The 13,858-nt window shown below is 38.7% G+C and overlaps 1 protein-coding gene across 2 annotated transcripts in view; it reads right to left on the reverse strand.

Annotated features, from left to right (window-relative positions):
* The window catches only part of LOC131077968 (uncharacterized), a 286,782-nt gene that overhangs the window by 9,552 nt on the left and 263,372 nt on the right, over nucleotides 1-13,858 (reverse strand). For both annotated transcript variants that reach the window (XM_058015576.2, XM_058015575.2), the window contains exon 10: nucleotides 9,634-9,790. In XM_058015576.2, coding sequence (XP_057871559.2) covers nucleotides 9,634-9,790 — 157 coding nt within the window. The remainder of the gene's footprint in view (nucleotides 1-9,633; nucleotides 9,791-13,858) is intronic.

Here is a 13,858-nt window from a genome sequence, read left to right on the forward strand (position 1 = left end):
TCACTTCCCTCTTAAGTGAATAAAATGTACCTTTTAAAATAAAGTGACTTTATAAATAAATGTACTTTAATTTAATAGTCACTTTATTAATTTAAACTCCCATTTTCCTCTAAAAATGACCTTTTCAATAATATAATAATATTTTGACATTCAAGGTCACTGTTTTATGCGCCCAAGATTTAAAACTTTTTGCCCCGGTTCCAACGAGCTATAACACTAAGGTTGGAATTAAATATTTTAATTAAATTTAAGCAACCTTAGTAAAATAATTAAAATAATTCATTAATGCACCAAATTTGTGAAACCTTGTCAGAACACATCGGAATTGAATTCCGATCGCACTGGAGTGATCCTGATGATAAATAATAGAAAACAAGGCCGCTTGGTTGACTTACTAAAAATAGATGGCTTCTCCAAGATTCTTGGAGACCAATCCAGAGGCCAGAAATCGCTTCGGAAAGTGGCGTATAACTCCAATAAACCAACCAAGCTCATCGAAAACATCAGATTACTCATCTGAACACGCTGATGTGAACCCAGAGAGTCAGCTACTTAAGCTTGCTAGAGAACCTGAAAATTGGGGACATTACAGTCCGCCTTGCCCAAAGATTGCTTGTCCTCAAGCAATGCCAATACAACCCCACAATCTTTTGACTGATCCAACTGAAACTAAGAATAATTCTGGGGTCCCAAATCAGTCTAAGAAATCTGCAGCACCATCTACTGGAAGCATTGTCTTGCAAGGTGCCCCAATCAGAGACCTCTTGAAAACCTCCAACAAGAAGAGCAAAAATATACTGTGTAAACTCATTCATCTCCTCAAAAAACTGCTCTCCCAAAGAATCAAACTGCAAAACTATAGGAATAGACTCTAGAACTGACAAAACTCCATCCTCAAACTGCACTGTCATCTCCTGGTTTTCTATCAACAAATTATCATCAAAACCAATATTGAAAATCCTGAGCAAACTGAGATCTATCCCATGCAATATATCCTACCAAGGTGCCTCAAGGAGATCCATATCTAAAACCCCATTGCCTAACTCAACCTTGGGCAATAGGAAATGAAATCTACTCCCCCTCAAAGGACGACCCTCAGCATCTCTCAAAAAAATGACCCCAAAGTGATGCCAATTAGTATTTGACCGACAACTGGTAATCATAGAGTCAACCTCGCAATCATACATCATGACAATGACATTCCGATCATAGACCGTGATTCCCTCACCGTCACCTAATCTCCAAGTGTCTCAGAAAGAAACTTGAGAGCTCCAACCAACCCAACTCACTACAATCAGCCAATCACCATCTAGCGACATGTATACTGATATCATGTGACGATTGTAGTGTCTAATGCTCCCACAAGTAGAGATGGAAGGTAACTAAGCTATACCCAAGAAATCCTCCACAACTATTTGCACAGATGACTGGAAGTGCTCAAAAAAGTAAGATCGAAACTACAAACTGCAACATCAAATCGACCAAAAGCCAAGTCCTAGCCAAAATTTCCCTCCAATCCACCTACAACAACTGTAATGTTCTCCTGTATATACTGAAATAAGGGGTAACAACAACAATACTACCACACTCTAAGACCCCGTCACCAAGAATAAATCCACCATGCTGACGTTGCACTACTCTGTCACCCTCTACAGTCCAATCAAACCAAGTATCAAACACTTGTTTCTGTAAGCAACTAACTGGAGTGAACAAGGTGAGAGACTTGCCAAACTCGGACTCATCGCCTGTTATGAGAAATATGTCATACCAGTGCAGACCCATATGCTCCATACTCAATTTACCTTTCCCTGCCATCAGTAATATAGTCAGAACCTGAGTATGTGGGCTAAAGGTAAACTGATAAGCACACCTCAATACACAATCAAGGTGAAACACTCCTACTTGTACCAATGGACTATTCGAGTGGTCATGTGAATTTCACTTCATGCTGGCAACAACAGAAGATGACTCACACATCAACAAAAGAAGTACAACTGCATCAACATTACCAACATGAGTACCATCCATCACCTGAACAGTGGCTGGATCAATGATAAGGTCCAGCGTGCAAAAATCAGAGGGCATCATGTCCTCCTGATCAGATTGCCCAATGATAATCTCAACAATACCCATGTGAGATCCGGTACCCAATTCTACGCTGATGCCTAAACTTGTAACCAAGTCCGATGCGTCTAAATCATCAATAATCCAGTCTACCCAAAGTGGACTTTTGTAGATATGAATGATGCCCATCATAGGTACATAAAAACAAATACCAACTTTTGTCAAGCTGCTGGTATAGATCAGAACAGCGCCATATAACCTGTGAACCAAATCCAAAATGGTATTGAAGGTATCTCTATAGCCCAAAGAGGTTAATAACTCATCATACTCCCTCTAACTCCCAAAAGGCAGTTCCAATCTCTCCTATCCATGTCCATAGCCGCTGCCCCCAAACTGCAACCTGATAAAATTCTGATCAGCATCATAGGACAGCCATCAAACAATGAAATAGGAGGTAAAATCCATGAAGGCGGTGTTGGATTACTGTAGCCAACATGCTCCTCTCCAAAATGTAAACTGAAATCATTCGGGAAAGTGCTGAAGTCATGTTGTGCCATCTCATACTTATGGATTTCATCAATTCCCTCAATGATCTGTTTGATCTCCAATGTTCTTGAATCATACTCTTGTATCATTGATGGACCAATAATGGTTTTCTCCGCTTTGTGTAAGGAAGAGTGGGCCATGCTCAACTGTAAGCAAAGATCATCAATTTCTTCCTCTTTCCTTCTTAAGGCATCTGAATAGATCTCAACCAGTTTGTGAAGGTGATCACGATCTGAAAGGAGATGCAAATAGTTTCCTTTCATTGCTCCCAAACCTTCTTTGATCATCTGCAAACTATCAAGAGAAGACTCCACTTCCATTCCCTTTTGTCTCCTCTCTAACTGAATCATCCAAAGGTAATTCTCAACCAGCTTATGCATCTCATCATGATGGGATAAGGCTGCCACAATCCCATCCTCATTTGCCTTCAGCTGATTCCACAAACTGTGCAGACTGTGTGAAACATTTGACTTTGACTGAATTTCTTTTTCTGCAATATCCTGTATGCACACATTATGCTATGGAATCAAATCAGCACTATTTCCATCTGAAGAAATTTTTCTAATGCCCAAATTAAGAGTCTCAATACAAGGAAGGCTTGTTCGCTCCATACACTCAACTTCCAACTTAGCTAATTCACTAGAAGCTGGTATGTTCTCATCATGTAGTTCTACTAGAGCAGTAATGTGATCAAAAGTAGACTCCTCAAGGAAGTCTTTCCCTTCCATTGTTTTATCAATGAAAATCTGCACATCACCAGTGAAGAGTCTTGTGAACCCCTCATCTGCAGTGAATGACTCTAACTTCATAAACTCCTCATTAACTGTATGGCAGTCATTATCCTTATTGTTTTCCTCGGGCAAGGTAATAGGTGTAATCATAGCTGAAACATTCCCATCAACATCTGGATTGTCTCTCACTTGAAGAGGTGATAATTGTAAACCTCACATGACCAATTCTTCTGAAGTTAGCTGTTCCCTAAACTTCTCAATCTTCAACTCAATCAAACTTCTTGCAAAGTCATAGGCTGTAGCTGAGACATGCAACTCTATTCTCCAAATGTCTAGCAAATCAGACTGCAACTGCTCACAAACAATATCATTCTCATCCAGGATCATGGACAAGATGTTGAACATATCTGTCTTCACCTTGTTAGGGTGACGTTTCCTAATTTCAGCAATGAAACATTGAAACATTTGTAGAATCAACTCATCAAAGTGAAGGTCCCACATAAGGACAAATGATCTAGTCCTTGCCATAATGTCTAAAATTTTTGACCTTCTATTAAAAGTGGGGGCTTTGTCATCATGCAACCCATGAAGACTCTCCACAATCAGCTGTAAGACTTCTTTCATTATATCATCTTTGTAAGGAATTTTTAGGAGTTGTAATTCTTATGATTTCATTTAGGCAATTAGAAACAACTAGTCTTACCTCCTTCTTTGGGTGTCTTAGCAATCTATGTTCTCCCAAAAAGTTCGCTATCGGAGCTATTGCATTTTGAATCAGCTGAGAGGGTGTCTGTTTCACCTCTTGCAAGCACTTTGCCATTTCCTCCAATGAGCTAAGAAGATCATCTTTTGATGGAGATAAGTGTCCCAACTTTTCTCCTGCAATAGACACCCTCTTGCCTAACTCATTATCACCTTCTGAAGTAATTAGAACATCCTTCATCGTGACCCTTTTAATTTCTTCACTTTCGCTAGCTTTCTGGATTTGGACACTGAAGAAATCATTTTCATTAGTTTCTGGTTTCTTTTTAAAGATGGTTCTAAACCAACCTCGATACTCATGCAAATACTAAAGATCTTCTAGTAACTCTTCGTAAGACTTCGTCTTTTGATTAACCCTTTAGGATGGCAGGATACACCTGCTCTGATACGACTGTAATAGGCTGCCCCTATTTTCCACAAATCCCTTATTAATTGACTGGAAGAATTTTGTCAAGCAGTAACAGTTGAGTCTCCCTTGTTCTGATATTTTCTTAATGAAATGATCTGATGTTAAGTCGATACTTGGTGCATTTTAGTTTTGTTTTCTTGCAATTAATCATTCATTCAGCACACACTTGGACATCATTCTTCATTTCAATATTCGTGCATTAATGAAACAACAGTTTCTACAATTAAGTTCATAAACAATGATTACCCAGCTATCAAGGAACTTTGAGTTAAGTTCAAACTCCAAGTATTTTGTCCTTAACATATAATATTATTAAAGGTTACAAACATTTAGCTCCAACAGAAAAAATACACAATATCTGATGCAGGAGCATCCCCGGTTCATGGCTATCTTGCATCAACCAAACATATTTCCTTTCTGTTTTGCAGTTTCAGCATTTCAATCTATATTTCCAGGATTTGGCTCACCGGATCGTGCGGAGTTGGATTTTGCATGAGGACTTGATCATCTACCTTATCCCCAAACCGTGGAGCATTTGGATTATTTTCTGACAAGTTATCGCTACCGGTTTCCGAGACAGTTTTCTGGTACCGGTTGCCTGGTTGTAATCTATTGGGATCTACTGGATCCCTTTCGTAGCTTGTGAACCCCTGAGTATTGATTTCGATGTTCCTTGGCGTGTGGCCGACCTTTCCCTTTGATCTACACTTCACCTTTTTTATTTTCCGGAGGAATTTCTTTGGCGGAGGCCGACCTTGTTTTTACATGTTAGGTCTTGTTCTTCAGCATTTGATCCTTTTTTTGGGCCGACCGGATCCCTTTGGATCGTATAAATCATTGTAATTGAGCTTTAGAATGTAGTTCAAGAAAGAGATAGAACATAGAAGATAGATCCTAAGATTTGAGGTCCCAGTTGTGACATGTTCTGTAATCAAGCATGTTTTAGAAGGCCAGTGAACTGGTTACTGTAACCCGGTTGCTAACGGTTGATTATAAACAGTTTTCACGATATAATTCATTCAATTCTGCATTGCCTCCATCATATCCTTGTGTTTCCGTTGTGTTTACTTTTGCTGACTGGCCCAGATTGATCTATTCGAGGTCCCTCCTAACCGGTGACTGCACCAAGTGGTATCAGAGTGAGCTTTCGTTCCGGAGATTGCGTTGTCTTGAGAAATTTTCGTTGTAGGGTGGCGGACTGTGGATCCGACCTGTAGCAGCAGAGGACTGGCGTGAAGATGGCGCGAAGAGGAAATAGGAATGGTGGAGCGGTGGGAATGCAGACCCTGTTGTGATGGAAATGTTGAGAGGAATTGCAACCCGGTTGGAAGCCGTTGAGACAGCCCAGAGAAGAGGCCAATATATTGAAGATGTAAGTGAAGATGAAAGAGAAGAATCCCCGGCAGAACAAGTAAAGCCACCGGCGATTGATCGAGATGAAGAGAGGTTTTCGAGGGTTTTGAGTAGGGCGAATACCAAACCTCATTTTACCCCACCGGAATATGATGGAAAGTTGGATTCGGATGAATTGATGGATAGGATTTCGGAGATGGGGAAACACTTTGATTTTGAAAACACCGCAGAAGAAAGGAAGGTGAAATATGCTTGTACCCGGTTGAAAGGTCATGCATCTCTTTGGTGGAAGCATTTGCAAGTTGATAGACAGAGAAGAGGTAAAGAGAAGATCAAGACATGGGATCGGATGGTTGCTAAGTTGAAATCAAAATTTATGCCAACTAATTATCAAGTGAATCTGTTCCGGAAGTTGCAGAATTTGAGACAGAAGGAATTGAGTGTGAAGGAGTACACCGAGGCATTTTACAAGTTGAATATCAGATCCAGACATGTTGATGATGAAGTTGAACATGTTGCATGATATTTGAATGGATTACGGATGTCTATACAAGATGAACTCAGTTTAATCAAATTGCAGAGTGTCGATGAAGCTTACCAGTATGCCTTGAAAGCAGAAGATAAGCTAAACAAAAGACATGAGTAGAGGCAGAGAGGCCGAGGTGGAAGGTTTTCCGGAGGAAAATTTCAAGGAGGAGGAGGATATATCGGAGGTAGAGGAACCTGTACGGATCAGAACAAGGACAAGGAAGTGAGCAAAGAAGGTAATTCATACCGGAAAGATGATAGAAATTTCTACCGGAGGAGAGAACCGAAAGGCTACCGGAATGAGAATTTTGGAAAAGATGACTGAAGACAAGACAAGAGAGTGTTTAGAGGAACTTTCTATAAGTGTGGAGGAGAAGGACATCGTGCTTTTGATTGTAAGGAGCATCGGAGTCTACAATTGCTTGAGGGCAAGCAATTTTTGGGCCAGGAGGACTGCAATGTCCCCGATATAATTAAATAGTCAATTTAAATAATTTATTGTATGGCCCCGTACTTCATAATATATTTCGGGCCCCTTTTATGAATTAGTTAGTTATAAATTTTTTGGGGTCGGCTCGTTTGTAACCCTTCAGGAAACTTCCTGGAGCCCATATATATGGCCGAGTTAGTCATTGTTATAGGTATGCAAATTTTGGTATTTACTCTTGTTTGTGCGAATTCTAGTTGGAGTTCAGCTTGTCTGTCATTTCGGAGGTGAGAGATCCTCCTTACTTGGCATCCGCAGTTTCAGTGGGAGCCCTCCTCACCCTAGTCTGCTTTTGTTCCGAGTCTGTGTAATCTACTGTGCGATCATTATCAATATAATTTCTTGTGCATATGCGAATATTCATTATCTACACCTAAGTCTCTTGTGCCTGTGATAATAATAACTCATTCCACTACGCTATACAAACTGACTAAGTATCTAAAGGGCTCGAGGGCGGAACTTGGTGAGCATACACCCACCGTACGGACCACTACCGTACACATCCATCCAACACCCACCGTACGGCCCACTACCGTACCCCCATCCAACTCCAACCACACCTTCACCGTACGGTCACACCATACTACCATCCCTCCTCTCACCACCGTGCATCCTCTGCACCGTACGGTCTCCCTCACTCCATCGTACGACATTCACACCGTATTGCCACCCCTCACACCACCGTACTGTCTTCACTCCACCGTACGGGCATTTTGCACCGTACAACCCTCTTCTCATCCCACCGTACGACCACCCCTCTCACCACCATACAGCTATTTACCATATGACCTTTTTCCCTTGCCTCACCAGCCACACCGTACAATTAGGAAACATTACACTTTCACGATTCATGCAAGAACCAAGGACATGTCATTGGCTAGCAAAAAAAAGGGTCTTAAGGTATATACATGGTACAATGGATCATGGTTTGGAATTTATAAAGAGTGATGAATTCTTCTTGACTAGATACATAGATGTAGACTATGCAGGTTCAATTAATGATAAAAAATCCACATCTTGATTTGTTTTTTTCCTAGCTTCAAGACCTATTTCATGGGGAAGTAAGAAGCAACCCACAGTTGCTCGTTCTTCAACAGAAGCAAAATATCGTGCAGCAAGTGCAACAGTTTGTGAAGCAGTTTGGTTGCGTCGCATATTAGAAGGATTGGGGGTACCACAAACCCAACCTACAGTCCTCTATTGTGACAATCAGAGTGTTCTCAAGCTTGTTCGTAATCCAATGTTTCATGAACAAACCAAGCATATTGAAGTTGACTGTCACTTCATAAGAGAAAACGTTCAACAAGACAACATTCTGCTCCAGTTCTGTTATACATAGGAACAACATGCTGGTATCTTCATCAAGCCTCTTGCACGCGTGAAGTTTGAGAGTTTTCAGGGTTCTCTTATTAGCACTTTCAAAAAATGATGTAATAAGGGGTAATGTTGGGTATTACATCATTCTTGTATGGTTTGTTAGGTTTGTTTATTTGTTTGTAATTTGTTATGGGTTGTTGGTCTATTTAGGCACTTGTATTCATTATTTTGTTAATCCCGTTAGTGCTAGATTAAGCACATTGTTGGAATCATAGTTCTGTATAAATATGTTTCATAATGCAAGATGATCGCATTTGATTGCTCTGCAAATGATAATAAAATTGGCAAAAAAATCATCATCCTAGAAATGTGTCCCCTTGTCCTAGAAACTTGGGGTAACATAGATTGTTTTTTCTTATTTTTAAATTTTTAAGCATTTTTCCCTAAATCTTGCATATTCATTGTATGATTATATAATAATTTTTGGTATCTCCAAGTTCCTGTCTCCAACTTCTTTTGAAAATGGCATACCAGTACCACTCCCAGTCTCCTAATACAATGTTGTTAACATTTAAACCCAACAATTGAGACTTAACCAACAACTTCCACAGTCAGGGAAAGGACATTTACTATATTTTATACAATATCCACCTTGTACTGCTTATAAGTAACTGGATACTGCCTCTTGAATAAAGAGTCAAATTCCATATTCTTATGCAATCATTATATGTATTGATTGCGATATTTATCATTTAATTGTACAGTATCAGACAAGTTGTATTACAAGTAAATGATAGGTATTCACAATTAATACACAGAATGATTGCATGAGAATGTAGAGATTGATGCTTTATTCAAGAGATACTGTCCAATTATTAAACAAGCAGTAGAGGAGGAACTTCTATGAATCAGCACCCTTTCCCTGATTGTGATAGTACTATAGAAACGAATAAAGGTTGCAAGTTAGGCCTCAACTATTGGATTTAACCGTGTAACTGTTCATGACCATTTGATAACTTACACCACCTTAGCCAGCAACTAAAAATAGCAAACCAAGTTGGCATCACATGTATCAAATAACATGGTACTATAAATCAGGCTTCTCCACTCAATCATCCAAAAATCAGACAACTTTACAACATTACAGGAGACACTTAAATCAAATTCGTTTTCCAAAAATTAAATAGACATTGATTTCTCTTATCCTGTATATAAATGACATAACAAACATTATCTTTGGGAAAGATACGGATGATTTGACATCTAGATCTAGCAATAGGTTAGAAGTCTCAATATAATACAGTTAAAGCACATCACTCTTCCCCCACCAACTAAAACCAAGCTAGAGGAACTTCTATTTTGTCTGGGAGAGGTGACAGATAGCTGTGCATGGCATAAACGTAATTTAAAAAATACAATATAGAAAAGATCTCTACCTGGAATATTTCCCACAGAAGAAACAGATTCCACAAAAGCATCAACAGCTGGAAATGGAGATCGTCCTGATGTGCATGAATGAGTAATAGTTTTTGGATGCCTGACAGGATACGCTGCAAGTATAATGTCTGTAACACCTCCTCCATTACCAACAGCCTAAATTACAAGGAAGGGAACATTATCCCTTGATCCACAAGAGCACTACAAACAGGGCAGCAAGCCACAATTTCACTGCCATTTTGATTTCAAAAGAGAAACGATTTGAAGGAAAACAGTTTGAACTAAAACATCTGTCAATATTAAAAAACAAATAGAAAGAACTTAATTGAGTGAAAGTGCTCTTCCATACATTAAAGTTCACTAATCGCTTAAAATCTTCAGTCCTATAAAAGCTTTTATTTGTAAAAACTAATTTAACCCAATGGGATTATATTGACTTGAAATAGTCTCATCTTCAAACAGACAATAACTACATCATTTGTAATTCTTCAGTGTAAAACTTTAATTAGATCTTACAGGACGTTGCATGAAACTTCCAATTATATCATAGAAAATAAAAATGATATACACGCTGCAAATGCCACAGCATTTGTACTGTAGTAGCTGTATTCAGATATTTATTTCTCATCTAAAGCATAAAGAAGATCTCATCCAAAATTAAGACAAAATAATATAAAATAGGAATGCATAATTGTTTTGCCCAATCCAAAACTCAATCGCATTGCATGAAACTTCGTCATCATCGAAATTCAATCATTTGATTTGTCAATTTGTCATTAGAACCAATTGTGTGTCAAGAGTTGTTGTAATCGCTTCCATTCGTGCAGCAAATTTGCATTGTTAAAGTTGAAGTCGGGTATAGTCATTTCCAGTCGAGTCGTGCGTTGTCAGGAAATTGATTTATCAAAAACTAAAATTTTGAACACTAATTCTTTTTTTTAAAGGAGAAAACAAAGCATAAGGCACAATTCTACAATCTAGAGTACACTTAAAAAAAGTGCGCCTAAATCAAAGCTTACGACAGGTGCACTGTTGACATGAGTTTGTATATTTAACAAGAAGATGCCATGTTAAGAAAATCATGCCTGGTCAAGGGAAAGGAGAGCACACATTTACAAAGATTTTATCATTTTCTAAAACTGTAGCTGAAGGAAGGAATTCACGCATAGGTAGAAGATGCACTTTCCCCTTTCACTTGTTTGTTCTGCAAGTCACAGTCAGAATAAATAAAAAATGCCTATGAGAAGTTTTTATAGACCAGCTTTTAATTGGTTTATCTTTTTTGAAAGTGTTGACCCAAAAACAAAAACAAAACAAAAACTCTTCAAACCAGCACCAAAGGATGTCAATGAAGCAATGAGTGTAGATTATTGAGAAAAATAAAACAAAATTGCTCCTTAAAACTCTTCGATCAAAATAGTTAAAACGGAGCTAAGAAGATTAACAAAACGTTTGAAAGAAGATAGATTATCAAAATAAGATCTTCAAAGTTGTAATTTCCAGTCAAGGTTCAATGCAAATCCTTACAAGAAGATTTTTGGATTCAAAGTGTCAATTATCAGGATCTCAAAAAGGTTCACTGTGATCAAATTCATTAGCTTCATCATCTAGAGCCACACTTCAACAAAAGCCTATTTTTAGCCTCTGCCAAAAAAAGCTGGTCATTGTTGTGATGTTTTCACACATCACCCCATTGCAAATGGAAACCCCACACTTTTTCAACTTTTAGCTTAGTGCTTTAGGTCTAGTCGTTTTTTAGCTTTGTCCTAGTTATGATATTGCTATCAGGGTTCAACTGTGTAGTTTTTGAGTCAAACTTATTGACCCATGTTTCATGAGTAGTGGTTCACAAGAACCCATCTCTCCTGAGAATGAAGGGTCCACTTAGCACTCATTGCATCTAGGTGATCCTCACAAGGGTGAAGAATTAGGACTTCCTGGGAGGTCACCCATCCCAATACTACTCCAACTCAAGCACGCTTAATCATGGAGTTCTCTCCAAGGTTAAACCCACTTAGCTTGCAACCCCATTTGCAAAACCTTCAGAAAGTGTTGTGCCTTATGAACCATTCATTATAGAGCCCCTTTAGTTCATCAATTGATAAGTAGGAGGTGTTTTCCATAGGAAATCAAACTATGATATTGCTATCAAGGTTCAACTGTGTAGTTTTTGAGTCAAACTCATTGACCCATTTTTCATGAGTAGTGGTTCACAAGAACCCATCTCTCATGAGAATGAATGGTCCACTTAGCACTCATTGCATCTAGGTGATTTTCACAGGGGTGAAGCGTTGGGACTTCCTAAAAGGTCCTAGTTGTTAACCTTTGCTTATGGGAGGAGTTTGGTTTTGTTGGTCCAAGATTGAGGAGAGATGAAAAATGTTGTCATAGAGCACGAAATGTTGTCAAGGTCGCAATATTGCAAAAGTTGTCAAGTTGCTAATACTGTCACAGGATGTCAAAGTTGTCAATCTTGTTAGGGTTGCTAAAGTTATCGGGTGAGTTGAGTTCGTATGCAACGTCAAGTTGCTTGTAGTTCTGTTAGGAATTGCAAGCATACCACTTTAAGGTCATGAATGTCAAAATCTATGTTGTGAGCTCAAGCCTAGAGGAGCGAAATTGACTAAGTATGGGGAGATAACTACCTTAACACCTTGTGCATGTACACATTATCATAGTGCGCCCAAACTTCTTTGCTTCCAAGAATACTTAGATGATCCTAAACATACCTTGGACGAGCTTAAGACAACACATTTGATCAAGATGCCATCAAGTTTGAGAACAAAAGTGTAAAAAATTATCTAAGTATGGGCAAGAGCGCATAGTGCCAATGCACTTGCACTATGCGTCCATGTCGTGCATCACTAGGTGCGAAGTGGGCTCAGGACTATGAACTCCAAACTCACAACAGCTGATTCAGCAATCATCCCAAATCCAATCCAAAGACAAAATTGATCCAAAATTATGATGTTGAAGGCGGCTAGCTCAATCTAGAAACCATGGAATTCGATGACATGTTTTGAAATTTTGGCTTAAGTATATGTATGAGCCCATAGTGCATGTACACATGCACTGTGTGCCCATGTAGTGCACATCCATGTGTATTTTGCATCCAAGGTAGAATATGAGTGTTTGGATGACCAAAACTCCAATCAGTTGTGTAAAGAACCTTGTATTAGGTGCCCCATACATAAAGAGGCTTCATTGTATTAAGAAGACATAAAAATTCAGCTAAGTGTAAGCCCTAGGCGCATATTACAAGCACAACTGCATTTTGCAACCATAACTGTGCATAACCATAGGTAAAATGTGCCCAATAAGACAAACAGACTTGAACAACTCAATCAAGTTGTGCAAACGACTATGTATTATGTACCACTTGTGCATACTCGTGCATTTTGTGACCAAATGACAAGCATGCTTGAACGATTCCACAAAACAATTGAAAAATATAACACCATGCACATAGGCAAAAGAAAGCTATCCCATCTCCTAGCACAACCCAATGCATCAAGTTGATCAACAGCTGTGAAGTTTGCAAACCAGGTTCTGAAATTTGTCCAAGTGTAGAACCTGGCACATAGTGCATATATACACGCACTATGTGCCCCGATGGAAATATTGTCACTGATGTCATTAAAGACTAAAGACTCAGCACATATATACACATCTACACCTACAGCCTACAAGTCGAACCTACAGTATACGCTATGCAGAGGAATAGATGCTATGCAGAAAGCCACCGTCTTCATGATTGAGAAAGCACAAAGACATCACTATACCAATCCTATTCTAAAATATATCTTTCGGAGAATATACAGATACAGTATGGCGGAAGTAATATTGAAAATATATGTAGCGGCTCAGATTTATAGAGATATATGATCGGCGGAATTATTAAAAACTTACATAGTTTTATCATCGCACTTTGATATAACTATTGAAAGTATTAAAAATAATATCGGCAAAAACAATATAGTTTGCAATAAAACTTTAGTGCGTTATCACTATCGCAAGTATAAAGATGCTCCGGTGGCCCACCATATAGCGGAAAGGAAATCAAACCAAATCGTATATTCATGAAGCGGAACCATAGCATTGAGCGGAGGTTTTTTTTTTAAATATATTTCAAACCGGAGAAATACATATCAAAGACTATTAAAACAAAAATTTTAATCGCATTGGACTTGGGCGACATTTATATTTAAATTATATTGTGCGGCA

The sequence above is a fragment of the Cryptomeria japonica genome, chromosome 5, assembly GCF_030272615.1.
Source record: "Cryptomeria japonica chromosome 5, Sugi_1.0, whole genome shotgun sequence".
NCBI classification, from domain to species: Eukaryota; Viridiplantae; Streptophyta; class Pinopsida; order Cupressales; family Cupressaceae; genus Cryptomeria; species Cryptomeria japonica.